General features: G+C 38.7%; 1 protein-coding gene across 4 annotated transcripts in view; it reads right to left on the bottom strand.

Annotated features, from left to right (window-relative positions):
- Positions 1 to 20,745, bottom strand: part of NELL2 (neural EGFL like 2) — a 400,719-nt gene that overhangs the window by 146,776 nt on the left and 233,198 nt on the right. For all 4 annotated transcript variants that reach the window (XM_086713602.1, XM_025930858.2, XM_086713604.1 and 1 more), the window contains one exon: positions 770 to 895. In XM_086713602.1, coding sequence (XP_086569728.1) covers positions 770 to 895 — 126 coding nt within the window. The remainder of the gene's footprint in view (positions 1 to 769; positions 896 to 20,745) is intronic.

The raw sequence follows: 20,745 nt of genomic DNA, 5'->3' as shown, positions 1-20,745 counted from the left end.
TTATTTAAGATTCTTCTATTTAAAAAAAAAAGAAATCCAAAGAAATATCTGTTTCACACCCACAATTCCTCAAACCCCATAGTCTTCAAGCTACTCTTCTAGCACCATTTTCTTTCATATTCTACAGGTAGGAACTCATAGAATACGAAGTGAATAGGCTGTTTTGTCCCAGGACCAACTTTAGACATGACTACACTCAAGATATCCATGAACAGGACTCTGGATGGTACTGACGGGAGTGACAGTTCATAAAACAAACAAAAGCAAAACTTCTTTGATGTGCTCAGCTGCATTTCCCAGAGACATGAAGGAACTCGATTCTCTTTAATATTCCCATTTTCTAGCACTGCAAGAATCTATTTCTGAAAAGACCGCATTATTTATGTTATCCTTCCTCTATGCAAAAATCTACTGCCATATAAAGGAAATTTTTAAGGGTTCTTTCTCGGATTTGCCATTGGATTCACGTACGTTTTGAGCATAAAACTGTTTACATTTAAAATTAGCATAATGTTAATTTGGTTCTCTAGTGTTTCTTTACTCTCCTAACAGGGAGTATAAAACTTACCCAGGGCAAGCAGGTATTCCTTTCCTTAGAACAGGTTGAAAATTAACTACCAAATCAAGGAGATATGCTTTTCCTTATGACTTGTTTTGTTGTAAGGGAGTATTTATGGCATCCTTTTCCAAAAAATTAGAGTTAAAAGGAACCTTTAAAAGTAAACTTAAGGAATAGGAAGATTTTATTTCACAAATAGCTGCTGTTTACCTGTACACGAATAATCATCAATTCTGATGTATCCAGTTTTGCAGATGCACATGAAAGAACCCGGGGTGTTAACACACATTGTATTCTCACGGCAGTAATGGCGCCCTTCAGCACACTCATCAATGTCTGTGAAGAAGAAGTAGGGCAAAGAGGTCAACAGTGGCCAATATTCTAGAGTTTCTCTATAATTTTCTTGGAGAAGGCAATAGTTTCCAGTTGAAAAGCATTTTTCATAGCAGCACTCTCAACAATAGCCAAATTATGGAAAGAGCCTAAATGTCCATCAACTGATGAATGGATAAAGAAATTGTGGTTTATATACACAATGGAGTACTACGTGGCAATGAGAAAAAATGAAATATGGCCTTTTGTAGCAACGTGGATGGAACTGGAGAGTGTGATGCTAAGTGAAATAAGCCATACAGAGAAAGACAGATACCATATGGTTTCACTCTTATGTGGATCCTGAGAAACTTAAGAGAAACCCATGGGGGAGGGGAACAAAAAAAAAAAAAAAAAAGAGGTTAGAGTGGGAGAGAGCCAAAGCATAAGAGACTGTTGAGAACTGAGAACAAACTAAGGGTTGATGGGGGGTGGGAGGGAGGAGAGGGTGGGTGATGGGTACTGAGGAGGGCACCTTTTGGGATGAGCACTGGGTGTTGTATGGAAACCAATTTGACAATAAATTTCATATATAAAAAAAAAAAAAAATAAAAAAATAAAATGCTTCATAACTAAAAAAAAAAAAAAAAAAAAAAAGAAAAGCATTTTTTAAAAGTATTCAAAACATCTCCTTTAATAAGAATGCTTGATGTTCAAATGACAGAAACTGTAAACATTTTTTTCTGATAGGTCTTGCTGGAATTTCAAACATGTCTATATATTTCAACTTGCAACATTCTAAATATAGTTAGAAAATTTCAGCACAATCATCTACCTCTGATAAAATGAATCAGAAAGTACAAGTTTGCTACCTTGGAGTCTCGGAATCTTCAAACGCTGAGTATACCATATATTATTTTTTGATTTACTGGCTATTCTGTGTATTTGGGGAGGCCGTAAGAGGTAAATAAAATGTTTACATACACCAGAACTTGAATAACTTAAAGACAAGAAACCAATACCATATAGGTTATTAGAGACAGAAGTAGAGATATAGCTATCCCAGTGTCTGAATAGAGATGAAATTACAATGTAGAGACCTGATATAAATGAAAAACTGTAAAATAGTAGTAAGATATCATATTGAAGAACTTCCATAGAAATTCACACACCAAGTTTTGAGTGTAAAGACATGGTAAGTCATAACAGGCACTGGGAAGAATGTGAATTTTACAATAAGACTGTCCCCATTTTAAAAATTTTTTTTTTTTTCAACGTTTATTTATTTTTGGGACAGAGAGAGACAGAGCATGAACGGGGGAGGGGCAGAGAGAGAGGGAGACACAGAATCGGAAACAGGCTCCAGGCTCCGAGCCATCAGCCCAGAGCCCGACGCGGGGCTCGAACTCACAGACCGCGAGATCGTGACCTGGCTGAAGTCGGACGCTTAACCGACTGCGCCACCCAGGCGCCCCAAGACTGTCCCCATTTTATAGCACCTCTCTGCATGGAACATAAACTATTTCACAAATATCTTGTCATTATGAAATACTCTTTATGAAGGGCCTTAATGCATTGTTTCAGGCATCCCCAAAGTAGCAATGCTCTCATTTCTACTATTAAGAGAAATGGATCAATTATAGGAGATAGTCTGGTGACTGACTACTCCGTAAGTCATGGTATCCATATAACCCAGTCCTGAGAGTATCAAAAGAAGTAACTGATGAAATCTCAGAAAGTTATATTTTAGAGGTAAAGGGATCTTGGCAATCATCTAAGCTAACTGCTTATTCTACAGATGGGAAAATGGAAGCCTAGAAAGACTCAATTTTTCCACTAAACTACTAAATGAAAGTTAACACAATAAATTACAAACTTCTTAGCATAAAAATCTCTTTCAGTTCTGGCCCTTACTTTTTCAGTTTTATAGATTATGACCCACTCCCTTCTTCCCTCTCATTGTTCTGGCCACAAAGAACTTCTGATCATTCCTCAAATGGACCATGCTCTCTCATATCTACCTGCCTCTATACATGCTGTTCTCTCTATTCCTTCTTTGCCTATCACCACCCTTAGTGGATCTTGGCCACCAGTGGATTATTTTTCAAGAATCTGTTTAAACGTCTCTCTGTGAAAACTTCCCTAATAAAGTAAAATTCTCCCTATGCAGCGCTCTCTTGGAACTTTGTGTTTCCATTGCAGATTCATCCATTGTGACTTTATTAAGTTTTATAAGCTTCTTCTCGCCAGTCAGTCTTATATACTCCTCCAGGGTAGAGATCATCTAGTTGTGTCTCTTAACTCTAGCTGCACATTATATTCATCTGGGATACTTTTTTAAAAACATCGGTTCTTGGGCTAACTCCCAAACCCCCACTCCAAATCTTATTTAACTATCTGTGGTGGAACACAGGCAATGATTTCTTTTTTAAATCTTCCCCATGATGAGTCTAATGCAGGGATCAGCAAAATTTTTCAGTAAAGATCTAGATAGTAAACATTCTAGGCTTTGGGACTTACAGGATCTCTGTTGTAAATTTAAGTCTGTTTTTCTAGCATGAAAGCAACCACAGGCAATGTAAATAAGTAAGCCTGGTGATATTTCAAAAAAATTATTTACAAAAACAGAAGTTGCATCAGATTTGGCCTGCTGGCCATAATCTGATGATCCCTGGTCTAATGTATAAGCAGGGTTAAGAATCATTAAGTATGGGGCGCCTGGGTGGCGCAGTCGGTTAAGCGTCCGACTTCAGCCAGGTCACGATCTCGCGGTCCGTGAGTTCGAGCCCCGCGTCAGGCTCTGGGCTGATGGCTCGGAGCCTGGAGCCTGTTTCCGATTCTGTGTCTCCCTCTCTCTCTGCCCCTCCCCCGTTCATGCTCTGTGTCTCTCTCTGTCCCAAAAATAAATAAACGTTGAAAAAAAAAAAAAAATTAAAAAAAAAAAAAAAAAAAAAAAAAAGAATCATTAAGTATGTAATTCATTTTTTTTTTTTAACGTTTATTTATTTTTGGGACAGAGGGAGACAGAGCATGAACGGGGGAGGGGCAGAGAGAGAGGGAGACACAGAATCGGAAACAGGCTCCAGGCTCCGAGCCATCGGCCCAGAGCCTGACGCGGGGCTCGAACTCACGGACCGCGAGATCGCGACCTGGCCGAAGTCGGACGCTCAACCGACTGCGCCACCCAGGCGCCCCTGTAATTCATTTTTGAACTCACAATAGCTTATAGGGTGTTTAGGATATTACAGGGTCAATAAATGCTGCAGAATGAAGGAATAAATGCTTCAAGGCTAGCGTAAGGAAGATCTAAGAATAGATCTCAGTGGTGCCTGAATGGCTCAGTTGGTTAAGTCTCCAACTCTTGATTTTGGCTCAGGTCCTTATCTCGTGGTTTGTGGGAAAGAACCCCAAATTGAGCTTTGTGCTGACAGCATGGGCCTTGCTTGGGATATTCTCTCTCTCTCTCTCTCTCTCTCTCTCTCTCTCTCTCTCTCAAAATAAATAAATAAACAAATAAACAAATAAACTTTTTTTTTAAAAGAATATATCTCAGATTATCTGACTTCTAGTATAATACTCTTCTCATGATATCATGCTACTTCTAAATGTTTGCACTAGTCTGCAAGGCAAGTATCACATTCAATTACAGCCTAAATATCAAACTACAGGCACCCTGGGGGAATATGATGAAAACTCATTTGCTTCCAGGTTCTTAAGATAATAATAGGAATCATATAGGATTACTAATGAGCTCAGCTGGATCAATGGTCTTTAACCCTGCTCCTCTGAGAGAGTGCTGAACTGAAGTGGAAGTTACTGAAAGCCACTGCAGAAGTCCCCTGGGCTTAAGCTTGCGAATGGGAGGGATGGCCACAATGAAGTTCATGTGCACAGCGGTGTAAAGAATTTATCTTTGGGAAGGAAAGAGCCAAGAATAATGAACGCAACTCAGTGAGGAGATCTTGGTTATCAAAGGGGAGAATTATTGAGTACACTGTATCATTTCCTCAAGACAAGCCTAGTTTCTAGTGAAAGACCTCATTTCTTGGTAGAGTCAAGGATGTAGCTACAGTGCCTAGTGCAGAACGGAGTCCCAGCTGGAGCAAGCATTAATTACTGAAGACACTGTCCTTCTCTCCAAACAGTATGCTAGAGGAGGAAGCCCACCTCAGTAGGAGTGGCCAACAAACCTGGCAAATCAAACTCAGAAGTACACAAAGCACCCCAGACCCCTCCCAAGAATACTCAAGGAATGAGAGCTTTGAGAGTATTAAAGTCCTATTAGAGAAGACACAGAAAAGAGACAGGGTGATTTCTGTTAATGGACCCTACTGACAGCCAAAGCTATTGGACAATTTGGTTTATAAGATAAATAGGGTATTTTGTGACAGCGTAAATACTGTCTCTACCACTTGTTTGTTGGTGGGTCTACAAACCACAGACTGTTGGGAGACATTGGCCGGTCTCATTTTTTGTAGATGTTTCCTGTGAAGATACCATGTGATCAGAGAAAACGCAACATGGGGTCATAAAGCAAAACCTATTGAGGAACCTATTTAACATGAAGCCTTTTAGGAACTTGAATGGTTTGGATCACAAAGAAATACTGAATTCATGGCCCAGAGATATGAAGTGTCAGGAGCAGTATTGTGAGGGGGGGAAACAAAGTAAAATACCAAAAAATATAATTGCAACACTGTGTGCCCTTTGTGTGGGCCATGTGACTTTTAGCACAAAATTCAGCACAAAGAGAGTTAAGCTTAGGTCCTGTCTTTAAAGGACTTATAATCCTTCTAAGTAGTATCACCACCACCACCAACATCATCATCCAGTTAGGTGCCTTCTATGTTTTAAGCCTGTACTTTAGAGAGCAGTATGTCTAAGAGAGGTTCATAGTTCCTCGAAACACAGAGTACTGCATGATCAAATAAGTCTCAGGACCATTATAACACTATTCTTCTTCCATCTCCCCCCCCCTAAAGTTACCCATGTACATGAGGAAATTACAGGCTCTGAATACCTAGTCTTGTTTTTAAAATTTTCGTTCATTAATTCAACAAGTATGTAATGTACATGCCCCATGTCTACGTATTGCATTAAGCAACAAAGACAAATTCTAGCTGGAGAAGTAACACTTAAACAATGATGTTATGAAGTGATGCATACTATATAGCAGAAACATATACAATGGGCATTAAATAGGGAGCAACCAACTTTTTTAACACAGTGCTTTTTTATTCTGAGCACGTACTAATGCAGAACACATTTGGGAATTTACATTTGGTGATATAAGTAATTGTATGACTCTTCCCTCCCCCAGCTTGAGGAGCTGATAATGAAATTAAGATGCCTGGATACAGCATGAATAACAGCATGAGGTCCTATATATCAAGTGCCAGGAAAGAAAAAAGAGAAAAGAAAAGGGAAGGCAAGAAAGAGTACACTCACTACCAGGACTGGTATTCAGAGGAAAGTTGGTGACTAAGAGACTGGGCAACCAAGGACAATGTGCTGGTTGGTGTGGCAGGGCGTGAGGTAGATTTTTGAAGTAGGCTTAAAGTGACAGACGTATACAAAGTTGAAGAAGGCTGCCACTGAACAGTTTCCTGTCAAATAGAGATGCTCTAAGATGAGCAGGCATATTGTAGAGATTCAAGTCTAGTGCCAGCAGCAGAGGCAGCAAAGGCATGAAACATTTAGGAACAATGAGTATTCCATTCAGTTGAAGTTTATGCAGGAAATAAAACAGAAATACAGCTATGGGATAGGAGACAGAATGGGAATGCACTTAAATGTTCAACAAATACGAGAAAGGTATCTTCCTTGCTGTGCTATGGAAATATGAAAGCATTTGGAAGGAGGGGAGTAGGGAAGTGACATAGAAAAATATATCTCATTGGGGAGCCTGGGTGGCTTGAGTTGGTTAAGCCTCTGACTTCGCTCAGGTCATGATCTCATGGTTTGTGAATTCGAGCCCTGCATTGGGCTCTCTGCTGTCACCACAGAACCTGCTTCAGATTCTCTCTGTCTCTCTCAAAAATAAAATAAACGTTAAAAAAAAAAAAAAGAAAAGAAAAAGAAATCTCACAAGAGTTGGTAATGTGGAAGTGAGAAGAGTGGTACAATCAAGGTAAGGAGCAGTTGACTAAATTAAAGTAACCTTCCAAGCCCCAGTTTCTCCATTACTTATCAGGGTCTGAAAGTATCCTAGTAAGTGATTTGTTGGTATGTCTGTTGTCTATTTCTATCGGAATATAAGATTCAGGAGGGTAGAGACCTTGTTATAGAACAATGGCTGGCCCTTACTAAAAATATGCTAGATGGGGCGCCTGGGTGGCTCAGTTGGTTGGGCGTCCTACTTCGGCTCAGGTCATGATCTCACGGTCTGTGGGCTCGAGCCCCGTGTCAGGCTCTGTGCTGACAGCTCAGAGCCTGGAGCCTGCTTTGGATTCTGTGTCTCCCTCTCTCTCTGCCCCTCCCCTGCTCAAGCTCTGTCTCTGTCTCTCTCAACAATGAATAAACATTAAAAAATTAATTAATTAATTAAAATGTGCTAGATGAATCAATGAATCCTTTCATGGCTTTTCATCTCGTAGGAAAAAGGATAAGTGTCCTAATTCACACTGATCTGACCTGGAGCTCAACTTGGCAGAGTGGATCCTTTGTCTTCCCAGTATGCTGTCCAGGCATTTAGCTGGACATGAGCTTTTTGTAAGAACAGTGAACAGAAGCCACTGTGGTAAAATATAGTCTTGCATGGTAGAAGAGCACTGCAGGGGGAATAAAGACGACTGGATTCTAGTCTTTGGCTCTGTTATAAACCTGACAGGCATTTCATCTCTCTGGACCTTAATTTCATCATCTCTTTCTATATATATATATTAAAAAAAAGGCTAGAGGTTTCCAAGTCATTACCAGCCCTCACACTTTACAATTCTAACAAAGAGAACACGATTTGTATGGTTGCAGTGAAGAATCTGATTCTCCAGGATTTTGTAGGACACACAGACATATGCCAAGAAACTTAAAAAGCCTAAGTAAACCCTGTTTCTTATACTTGAACAACCTCTCTTGCCCCAGGATAATTCAAGTTGATCTGCTTTAGAAACAGTAATTTATAAATTTATAAATTCCTTTTCATCCTATCTGAAAGCTGAGGTTGACTTTGTAACTATTCAGAATCACCGATTGTTAGACCTGAAAGGAACTATAGAAATCATCTAACCTAACCACGGTCATTTACAATTAACAAAATGGAGAAACAGAAATGCCAAAGACAAAGTAAGAAGGTGGCAGGAATCAGATCGTGAAACTTCCATGACCGACATTAAAAAACCTGAACTCTAGGGATGCCTGGGTGGCTCAGTCAGTTAAGTGTCAGAGTTCAGCTCAGGTCATGATCGCATGGTTCATGGGTTTGAGCCCTGCACTGGGCCCTGTGCTGACAGCTCAGAGCCTGGAGTCTGATTCTGATTCTGTGTCTCCCTCTCTCTCTGTCCCTCCCCTGCTCACACTCTGTCTGTCTGTCTCTCTCTCCCTCTCTCTCAAAAATGAATAAACTTTAAAAAAATTTTTTTTTTTAAATCTGAACTCCGTCCTATATGACATGGGAAAGGTTTTAGGAGAGACTTAACTGAATCAGATCTGGGTGTTTGGAAGATCCTTCTAGCACAAGTTTACACAGTTAGTGAGTGGCAATCATAATGAGAAAACTGTTTCCTAGGTCCCACATTACTGTTCCTTTGGCCTATAGAGTGGTCTCCAGACTATCCTTGGGGGCAGTGGACACTCAGGTATGATGTCCCCTCTCCTGTGTGCTTTTGCCACACAACCTGGCTACCTACCCTCCCCATCTTATGCTTTATGTGTCATTGATAACATTTTTTAAAAGCATGGTATATTTCTAGGGATACAGCATGCTATCTCAATTTTTCCCTATAAAAGGATTATATTAGCATGTTAATGAACACTAATGCTTTATTGCTCAGCCAATAAAATCTTGAAGTCATGCAGCTCAACAGCAAGGACTCCACACATTAAAGACAAATACACATTGGTATGGGTTATTGCTAAGTCTTAGCCCACCAGCTGTGAAAAACTGGCTTGGCAAAGTTGGCAAAGAGATCAATGACTTAATTCATAAACCAGGAAAAAGGCTAAGTTCTGAGAAATGTAATTCTGGAAAGAGATTTGAGAGTAACATTTGGGAAGATAAGAGTATTTTTGAAAATAAAAAATTTGCAAGTATAAGTAGGCTGCTTGGTGAAAAATCAGTAAAGAATAAATTAAAATGTCATTTACAAATAGGCTAACATTAAAAGGAATTGCAAGCAATCCTATTTTAAAGTCAGTGGCATTAACAAGTTTGTTTACCAAATATTAATTTTTATGTATTAAAAACTATATCTATCATACGCTACTGATATTTTGATATCTCAAAATAATAATGCTATATTTTCTTCATTCATCTTTCTAATTCATTCATTGTAAATTGTACGGTACATTCCTCAAGAAGGATAAAAACTCTAGCATTGTATCATTGTTCTTGCTACTTTTAATAGAATACATTATTCTTGGTGTTAGGATTCCTGATTTAAAACAGATATACTTGGAGACATGCAGTTAGAAAATTTGAGACAGGGTTGAGAGTGGATCATAAAATTATACTTGTGGGGAAAGGTGAGATCATTTAAGGGTTTGAGGAAACAAAAGCATGAGTAGTTTATCCATGTAACATTTATTGAATTCCTACTATGTCCCAAGGTATTAACTTGGACACCAATGGCATAGCCTTGAAGAAGACAGATAGTATCTGTCTTTGTAGAGCTCTGGTCCTTCTGAGAGACAAATAATAATTTTTAAAAATGCTACGGGAATTTGATAAGGATAGTGCCATCTGGAACAAAATGTGAGGGCTCCAAATCTTACAGGCAAGGCAAAACTTTCAGAAGGAGGGTGTGACATCTAAGCAGAGGACTAAAGGAAAAGTAGAGTTAGCTAATGAGATGGGAAAGAGGAGAACATTTCAAACAAAAGAACTATGCGCAAATTGTGAAAAGTGAGAGATTTTGATATATTCAAAGAATAGCAAAACATTAAATGTGGCTAATGAACTAAACAGGAGCTCTTTTGTGTGTACATCTTGCAAAACTCACAAAATAATTTGACCTTATCCTGTGATGGATGGGAATCTACTGAAGTTTTAAAATCAATTTTTTAATACATCATATGTACACAGAGTATAAACTTTCAAAGATACAACAGAGGGCAAAATTAAAGTTAAGTCCAACCCGTAGCCACTCAACTTCCCACTCGCAATCTCAGAGATATCCACTTTTACCAATTTCTTGTGCAACCTTCCAGAGACACTGTCTGCCATGTAGGCACATGCACGTGTGTGTGTGTGTGTGTGTGTGTGTGTGTGTGTGTGTGTGTGTATGTGTGTGTGTGAATGAATGAAATGACACGAGTTGCTAAGCAACATTTTTTAACTGCAAGGTAGAAGAGACGATGGATTCAAGATGAGCAAACTGGAAGCTAGGAGGACACTCACTTGGAGTTTGGCTTCCTGTGTCTGGGACGGTATGTTCTAGCTGCATACAAAAAAAGTGTGGAGATATGGAGATTATATATATATATATATATACACACACACACACACACACACACATTTACATATATATACATATATATATCAGGAGAGAAAAGACTTTATATATACATATATCTATCTCTATATCTATCTATGAATGGAGAGAAGTACTGAGTACTTCCATATACTCTCCATATATATATATATATCAGGAGAGAAGACAAGAATAGAAGTCAAGATTTGGGAGCCTCAAGCACAGAGAAAGTAATTAAAGCCATAATATTAGACAACATCACCCAGGGAGAGAGTACAGAATGAGGAGAAAAAAGCTAAGATGGAGGGCTGGGGAACTTCAATATTTAAGAGGCAAGTAAAGAAAGGAGACTGACAAAGCTTGCTCAGAGAGGTGGTGGCAAACTAGAAGAAGCAGACCAATGTTGAAATAGTGGTCAGCAATCACCCTTGAACACACGTTCTATACTTGAGGAAATCCCCATCTCCCCAAGATGGAAGTCACAAGTCAAATTTCAGCGTATTTGGCAGCTAGGGTATAGACTTGTAACCTAGGACTGCCCACCAGGGGCACTAATGCAAAACCTCAGTTCAGAAGAGAACTCATGGCGAAGCAAGGCTGTGAAATCTGACAAGCAGGGTGGAGAAGGCATTTGGCACTCAGGATGGTAGCAGTGGCATAGGTTCTGGAGTCTAGTCCCGGATGTCATCGGTGAACACTATGCAATTAAGTGTGAGTAGTGGTGTTGACATCAAGAGGCAGAGGTAGTGGGATATGTACTCAGGTCCGACATGCATTGTCTTGGCTGAACATCATCTAAACCTGCCCTCCCACATATATTGGGAGCCTTCTAACATTCTTCAATATATTCCTTTTCTGCTTAAACTTCCAGAGTGGGTTGTGCTGTTTGCAACTCTGATCCCTGATCAATACAATGTAGTATCATGAAGACAAGGTAAAGAAGTATCTGAAGGAGGGAGGGAGCAATAGAATTAATTGTTGCCTAGAGGTCAAGCAAAATGCTGGCTGAAAGAAGTCTGATTTAACATTACAGAAGTTATCAGTGACCTTGGTGTAAGTAGTTTGGAAGGGAGATGGGATAAAAAATCTAGACTGAAGTCGGTGAAGGAGAGCATCTGACATGAAGAAATGGAGACAATGAAAATCAATCACACCTTTCAGAAATTGGGATAAAAAGGGGAAATAGGTCAAAAAACAAAAGCTAGAAGGGAATGTGTGGTTAAGAAAGAAACGTGAGCATATTTAAATGCTGATCTGGAGAAGCAAATAGAAATAAATAAGTTGAAAACAGAGTTTGAGGGGATAATGGACGGAATAAGATGCCTCTGAAGCCAGAAAGAGATAAGATTCAGTACTCAGATGGACCCATCACTCCTAGGAGAAAGGGTATGCATTCCACTGAGACTAGGCAGAAGGAGGAAAAAGTGGGCATGAAGCATGTGGGTTTATGTTATGGGAGCAGAAGGATAAGGAAGTTAGTTTCTGTTTTCTGTTTTGTTGGTAAAGAAGTTACCTGCTGAGAATAAGAGAATGGGTAGAATCAAAACTTTGCATGGAATGATGAAGGTTTACAACAATCATTGCAGGAAACAAGTGGAAACTCAGCTGGCTGGGATGCAGAGTAAAATTACTCAAGCAGAGTATAGCAACCCAGCAGGGTTGATAGCTATCCACATGCAATCTACCTTTGGATATTTTTTAAAGTTTATTTATTTATTTTGAGAGAGAGCGAGTGAGAAAGAGAAAGAGGGAGAGAGAGAGAAAGAACAAGTGGGGGAGAGGCAAAGGGAGGGGGGTGCAGAGGATCTGAAGTGGGCTCTGTGCTGACAGCAGAGAGCCCAATGCAGGGCTCAAACTCATCAACTCTGTGAGATCATGACCTGAACCAAAGTTGGACGCTCAACCACTGAGCCACCCAGGTACCCCTACCACTTGACATTTTTATAACACTTTGGTTCTGTACCCTGTGTTAATTCTCATAACCCTGTGACATAGGGGGCACTTATAGAGTTGCTCCCTTTTCATAACCAAGGAACATGTTTAAAGTTGGGAAGGTTCCTGAATGTCTGCTATAACTTAGTGGTTTGCAAATCTTGAATAGAATCACTCCATATAATCCCTTTCCTCCACAATCTGGTCCCTGTCTCAGCAGTATGATCTAACGCTCCTGGCTGTAAACCTCCTGTTCCAGAAAAAACTTCAAAACATGTTTTGCTCTTTCTGTTTGCTTACTCCTCTGCCAATCTAAATTGGATTCACTCTTCAAGGCCCAGATGAAGTCCCAATTCCTCCCCAGCATGTCCCTAACCTCTCTGGCCATGGGGATTCCATCTGTCTCTACTTCTGCAGTTTTTGTCTGTGCTTATTCATGGCCAGTTAGTAGCTGTTTTGGCTGAATCCAACTTGCTTGAAATTAAGGAACAGACAGTTTGAAAGATTGCCTTGTCATTTTGGATTCGAAAATTCATCAAGTTGAACAGCATTCTTTCCAAAAAGGAAGATTAGTATTTTTAAATATTAAAAACTAATTTAACAAATATATATTTATTTTGCCAAAAACAAGGGTTTCAGTCATTACAATATCCAAATTGATGCCCATTCAGAGTTTTTAATCTAAACATTACATCAGTGCTTTCATGAAAGATATGGAACCACTCCAAGTTCCAATTGCTTGTTTACACATAAATCACTGACTAAACTGCATTGTTAAATTTGACAATCTTAATCAATGTTTAATGTTGATTAGGAAGTATGACCTCACAACAACTCAGTATCCACAAACATATACATTCTGCAATTTCAGTCCCACTTTTTCACCATTGCATTCTTATATAAGGATATGAACAACTTGTAAAAATCTGTTTGGGAGTACATTCTTCTTATCAAAGAACAATTATTTGGAGGAAAGTTAAGATGGAATAAAAAGTAAAAATGAAAATACTCTTAGGTATTATTAAAATCTCAGGGATTGGGGAGCCTTAGTGGTTCAGTCAGTTAAGGGTCCAACTCTTCATTTCAGCTAAAGTCATGATCTCATTCATAAGATCGAGCCCCACATTGGGCTCTGCACTGGCATCATGGATGAAACCTGCTTGGGATTGTCTGTCTCCTCCTCTCTCTCTCTGTCCCTCCCCTGCTCGCTCATGCATGCAGATGCTCTCTCTCTCTATCAAATTAAATAAATAAACCTTAAAAAAAATCTCAGGGATCTATTTTTATATGATACCAATGAATAAGAAATGTAATTTAGAACCATAATGTTCAAACACATGAAGTTCTTCTTGCTCTGGAACAGTCATTTGACCAAACAAGTCATGTCCCTCTACATCACGTAATTCACATCTCTCATTTCTCTGTCACGTTCATTTAATTCATGCCTAATGCTCCCTGCAATGCACAACGAATGTATCTCCTAAAAACTTATTCCTATTTGTATTCATAATGTTGAAAATGAAACTAACATTTACTCCAACATCTGTTCCTTTGACCGCATCACTTCAATTTTATTTGCGACATCACATGTTTTCACGACAGATCCCAAACAATCTCAGGACCATTGAATCAAAGTTAGATTTGTTTTATTTGTCCAATCCTTACATATTTCTAGCTATACTGTTTCCTGCCATTAACCATGCTGAAACTTCCATCTCCTATCTCTAAGTCTTTTTTCAGATGTTCTTGGTGCAATGTGATAATCTTATTTTACACTGCAGTTGGTTCTTCTTGGAAGCAAATGAACACACAACTAAAGGAAGACAACTGCAAAGGGAATGCTAATAGTGGCATTTGTTAATGGACTTCAAGCATTTTTAACAAATATAACTAGAACACATGGCCCAGATTTCATGGAAGGCAAGATAAAGCTGGTAATTATCATTTAATCTCTAAGTTATACTTGACCTTAAAGTTAATAAAGTTGAAAAATCTCCATCAATTAAATTTTTAAAAATTTGCAATCATGTGATGTCCCACATATCATTTCAAATGGATTCTTTTCCAGGGGGAAGAGTCTTTTCTAAAAAAATTATTTTCATTTATGTAATAAAAAAGGATAAGAAACTGCTGCTTCACATAAGATACCTGCAAATGATCTAAATGAATTTCTTAATTCTAAGTAGACATTTTTCCTAATATTGATAAACAATAAATGCAATGTAATTATTAAGTATTTTAACCTGCTACTCATCTACAGAAAAATAACATAAATTCCCATTGTTACATTTAAGGTTTTATCTTATAATTTGCAAAATGAGGATGAATTATACATACTCTATCTAAGAACTGGTTAGAATGTTATTCAGACCAGAAAGGAATTTGGCATAAAGTGATTTGGTTTGGGAGATAATCCATGGCAACTTAGATATTGAAGTAGTTAAAGATCTCATTATAATTGGCTTAAAATATAAGACAGTATCATCATATGGCCATTAAGAGTACTCTTGCCTCAAGTGTTCAATAAATTTATATTGTAATATCTTAGTTATCCATGTAACATAACATATAAACAAATTCATGTTGCATTACTTGACTGAAGCATCTATGGCAATAAATACATATTTAATCACAAACTTTTACCAAGGACTTATTTTTCTGGAAGGCACTTTTCCACATACTTAATCTTATTTAATCTTACTTTACTTCTGCTCTCCCAACCTCATAATACAAATATTCCCATTTAATAGATGAGGAAACTGAGTCTCAAAGATGTTAGGTGATTTCCATAAGTGCTCACAGTTAATAAATAGCAGAGGTAAGAATTAAACCCAAATCTTCTTGTGCAATATTTTTTTCCATAACATTAGAACTGCTCCCCACTTGTCAATAATGGAAAGATTTTCTTTTCATCCACATAAACATTTTACATTAATTTGTCTATTACATCTCAAAATTTCTTCTGACATATATATTTTTTATAAATAATTAGAGGCAGCTGCACATATAAATCTGTAGAGTATCCATCTAGGTACCAGACTGACTCTTTCACAAAAGGTGGGTATACAAAATAAGTATTTGTTCTGATTTACTTTTCAGCATTGACACAATTGACTAGTAAAGGTGTGGCAAAATTATGAATACTTTTTAACACTAGTAGGTGGTAAATGTTTCTTGCATACTACAAAGAAATGCAAAGGTAAGCGATATGGTGAGAGTAGGGGGCCAAACAAAACTCAAACTCATACCAGAAATTCAATAATGTTACAGGCTATGAATACAAATTTCCTTGGCTGCTGATGAATCCAAGGGTCTCCCCTCAATGTCTCACCAGTTATTTCTGGGTGTACCCTGAGTGTTTCTATGGGATCAGGAATAAATCAACACATACTATCACTGCCTACTTCCCTGCCCCTGGGCATCCTCTGGGTCTTTCCCACATTCTCTGAGTCTCTGCTGAAGCCAGTGCATATCCCTGTGTCCCTACTTTTGTCCCTTTACAAGAAGCTCCCATCCCCAAAGCTGCAAACCTTTTGAAACATCACATAGCATCTTTTTCAGGCTTCACAGCATGTTCAGAGCTACTCAAAAATTTCTTATACCTATTTTTGTTTTATTCTTTGGGACCTGAGTCCTACCATAATCTTTTTTTTTTTAAGTTTACTTATTTACTTTGAGAGAGACAGAGAGCAAGTGGGGGAAGGGTGGGGGTGTGTGTGGAGAGAATGGGAATCCCAAGCAATTTCCGTGATGTCAACACGGAGTCAGATGAGGAGCTCAACTTCACCAACTGTGAGATCATGATCTGAGCTGAAAGAGTCCCACACTTATCTGAGCCACCCAGGCACCCCCAGCATATTTTGCTTAGGTCCTAAATATAAGAGTTGATCCTCTTCCCCATCATCACATTTTGTGTCTCCTGCCATTGACTGTTAAAACCAGCTCAAAGTGTCAGGAAGCCCTTACATGCTTGTACATAAACTCCTCTTCACCCTTGGCATAAAACCAAAAGCCCTCAAGAGGATCAAATAAGACTAACAAAAACTAGGGGTCGGTATCATGCTCACATACAGCTATCTTCCTAGTATTTACTGAATTTCAACCAATGGTTCTCAACTGGGAGCAATTTTTTGTCCTCCAGGGGAAATTTGGCAAAATCTGAAAACATTTTTGGTTATGACAACACAGCTACAAACATCTAGCAGGTAGAGGTCTGGGATGCTGCTAAACTTCCTACAGTGTGCAGGAAAGCCTCCGTGACACAGAGTTATGGTCCAAACCACCAGCAGTGCCAGGACTGAAGACCCTGGTGAAACCACGTGATACTCAGAAATATATGACCACACAGGCTCAATAGTTCATCTCTCTAGGCAGGAGCATATTAGCCAAAAATTCAAAAATAGTAACAATTCTTAAAAACCCAGCCTGGAAGGATATCAGTAGAGCATTAATCTAGAATAGGCCTTTTCAGACTTTAATGAATGTAATAATCACTTGGTAAGCTTATAAAAATGCAGATTATTGAGACCCAGCCTTGACCCAATTAAGCAGAAATGAGGTTGCATCCAGGAATCTGTATTTCTAACAACCTCCTCAGGTGATTTTGATGCAGCTTGAACCACACTGTAAGAAACCATGTTAAGGAAACCAAATTGTGCACCAATGAAAATAACCTGAAACTCTGAACACTAAAATTCCTCTCTAGTTGAACATATGGCTAAAAAACACTGGATAGCTACAAAATAATTAAGATCATCAATTAAATAAGTTCTCTGCCTTAAACCAGGACTCTCAAAATTTTCATATGCATAGGAGTCACCCGAGATCTTGTAAACGTGCAGATTCTGATTCAGTAGGGTTGAGATAAAGTATGACATTCTGTATTCCTAAGGAACTCCCAGGTGATGGTCTATAGTGCTCCTTGGACCAGCACATTGAGTACTATGGTGTTAACTGCCAAAGAGAGTAAGACAAGACTTCTATTAACAAAGCACAGAGGGGGGAGCCAAGATGGCGGAACAGCAGGGAAGGTTTTGTGTGTCTTGTGTCCATGAAACAAAGTCAGACCAACACAAAACCATCCTACACACCTAGATAACTGACTGGAGGATTAACACAACAATCTGCACCACAGAACCACAGAACCACAGAATTCAGCAGGTACATGGCACGGAGGTGAACGTGGGGAGAGAGAAGCCAGTGGCGGGCAGGGAGCCACCGTTGTAGGTGGAGAGAGGACAGAGATGGGGGGGGCAGAATACAGGAAAAGCACCCCTCCCCAAAACAGCTGGAGAAAAGTGGAAAATTGGAAACAGCTGCAAGGACTAAACTAAAAAGGGAGAAAGGAGAAAGGAGAGGGTTTAAATTCCATTAAGACTGTAAACAAGGGGAATGCAAAGTCTGCAACTCCGCAGCTTGATCCCTGGCAGTGCTCTGGTGGGAAGGGTGAATCCCCAGGAACAGAGTAGGGTCCGGGAGGTTCTCAGGCCACATGGGGAAAAGCGGTTCCACTGCTGGAAGGACATTTGGTAGAGACTGTTGAAGCCACCTGGTCCCAGCAGACCCCAGAGAACCGCCACATTCGCTGGTGCTGGAACAAGGTCGTTAAGGCTGAAGTCTGGTGCCAGATGTGTGTTGTGATTTCCCATAATCCCTGAAACGCTGCTGCTACACTGTCTCGCTAACTTTTTCTGGGGCAGGCTGGCACCTGGCTGCAGTCTCGGGGCACCAGCAGCAGAGGGTCCAGCAAGCATTCCTGGGTGCAGCTGACATTCAGCCATTGTTCATTCGGCCATTGCTCGGTAAGACGCTCCCACAGAGGGGCAGAAAGGGTCAAAGCCGCAGTCCTTTGGAAGTAAGGGGCTGGGGAAAACAGCATCTGAGACAAAACTCGGGAGAGAGGTACTGCCTGGGGCCTGGTCCCGGAGAGTGAAGAAGCAGGGAGTGGATGAAAGCTGAAGACAGAGGACGGGTGCACGACTTCTGATCAGGGAGAACAGCGTTCGGATACTAGAGACTGGGTAGCTGGGTGACGCCATATTCACTGCTCCCGCGCATGCGCATATGCACCTACAAGCGCCACAGCAATTCACCCCAGTAGGCTAGCAGCATCATCTAGTGAAGAATGGAGCCCTTACACTGAGCCCCGCCCAACTGCGCCAACCTGGCTCTTCAAGAACACAGTCTCACCACCTACTTACTTTATGGACTATAAAGCGCTACATAGTCTGACTTCTGGGGGAAAACGAAGCATTTTCAGTCTTATTTCAATCTGTTAGCAGGTCCATTTATTCAATTTTCTTTCTTTTTTTCCCCCCTCTTTTATACTACTTTTCTTTTTCTTGAATACAGAAAGAGAAAAAATTCATTTCTATTTTCAATTTTTATTAAAAATATTTTTCTTTAATTTTTTACTATATTTTGTACTTCTGTGTAATTTTTTTTCAAATTCTATCTTACTTCCATCATTTTATTTTAGTTTACTTCAGTATAATCAACTTTTCAAATTCTCAAACGATACCCTTTTTTTCTTTTCTTTTTTCTTTTTAGTTTCTTTTCTTTTTCTTGAACAGAAAAACTTCATTTTTACTTTCAATTTCTACTAAAAATATTTTTATTTTTTTACTATATTATTTGCTTTTATATAAATTGGTTCAAATTCTATTTTACTTCCATCATTTTATTTTAGTCTACTACAGTGTATTCACTTTTTCAAATTTTCAAATGATTTCTTTATTTCTTTTTTCTCTTTTTTGTTTCTTTTCTTTTCCTTGAATACAGAAAGAGAAAAAATTCATTTTTATTTTTAATTTTTATTAAAAATATTTTTCCTTAATTTTTTTCTGCTATATTCCTTATTTTGTGTAATTTTTTTCAAATTATATTTTACTCCCATTATCTCATTTTAGTCTGCTTCAGTGTATTCATTTTTTCAAATCCTCAAATGGTTTCCTTTTTTTTATCTTCCCCCCCAATTTTTTTTTCTCTAATCTGTCAAACCACTTTCAACACCCAGACCAAAACACACCTAGGATCTAGCATCATTTAGTAGATTTCTGTGTGTGTGTGTGTGTGTGTGTGTGTGTGTGTGTGTGTGTTTAATTTTTAAATTTTAATATTTCTTATATTTTAATATTTTTTAATTTTAATTTTTCTACCTCATTAATTCATTTCCTCCCTTCAAAATTACAAAATGAAGGAATTCACCCCAAAAGAAAGAGCATGAATCAATGACAGCCAGGGATTTAACCAACACAGATACAAGCAAGATGTCTGAAACAGAATTTAGAATCACAATAATAAGAATACTAGCTGGAGTTGAAAATAGATTAGAATCCCTCTCTGTGGAGAGAAAAGAAGTAAAAAAATAGAATGAAATTAAAAATGCTATAACTAAGCTGCAATCACAGATGGATGCAGTGATGGCAAGGATGGATGAGGCAGAACAGAGAATCAGTAATAGAGAGGACAAACTTATAGAGAATAATGAAGCAAAAAAAAAAGAGGGAGATTAAGGCAAAAGAGCACGATTTAAGAATTAGAGAAATCAGTGACTCATTAAAAAGGAACAACATCAGAATCATAGGGGTCCCAGAGGAGGAAGAGAGAGAAATAGGGGTAGAAGGGTTATGTGAGCAAATCATACCTAAAAACTTTCCTAACCTGGGGAAAGACACAGATATCAAAATCCAGGAAGCACAGAAGACCCCCATTAGATTCAACAAAAACCGACCAGCAACAAGGCATATCATAGTCAAATTCACAAAATACTCAGACAAGGAGAGAATCATGAAAGCAGCAAGGGAAGAAAAAGTCCCTAACCTACAAGGGAAGACAGATCAAGTTTGCAGTAGACCTATCCACAGAAACTTGGCAGGCCACAAAGGAGTGGGAGGATATATTCAATGTGCTGAATCAGGAAAATATGCAGCCAAGAAATCTTTATCCAGCAAGGCTGTCATTCAAAATAGGAGAGATAAAAAGTTTCCCTGAAAACAAAAATTAAAGGAGTTTGTGACCACTAAACCAGCCCTGCAAGAAATTTTAAGGGGGACTCTCTGAGGGGAGAAAATATGAAAAAAAAAATATATATATATATCAATATATATATATATATATATATATATATATATATATATATATATCAAAAGCAACAAAGATTAGAAGGGACCAGAGAACACCACCAGAAAATCCAATTCTACAAGCATCATAATGGCAATAAATTCATATCTTTCAGTATCACTCTAAACGTCACTGGACTCAATGCTCCAATCAAAAGACACAGGGTAACAGAATGGATAAGAAAACAAGATCCAT

The sequence above is a fragment of the Puma concolor genome, chromosome B4 (genome assembly GCF_028749965.1).
Source record: "Puma concolor isolate L17-30 chromosome B4, mPumCon1.1.hap2, whole genome shotgun sequence".
In the NCBI taxonomy this organism is placed as follows: Eukaryota; Metazoa; Chordata; class Mammalia; order Carnivora; family Felidae; genus Puma; species Puma concolor.
The sequence above is the reverse complement of the archived record's forward strand: the minus strand, read 5'-3'. Positions and strand labels throughout refer to the sequence as shown.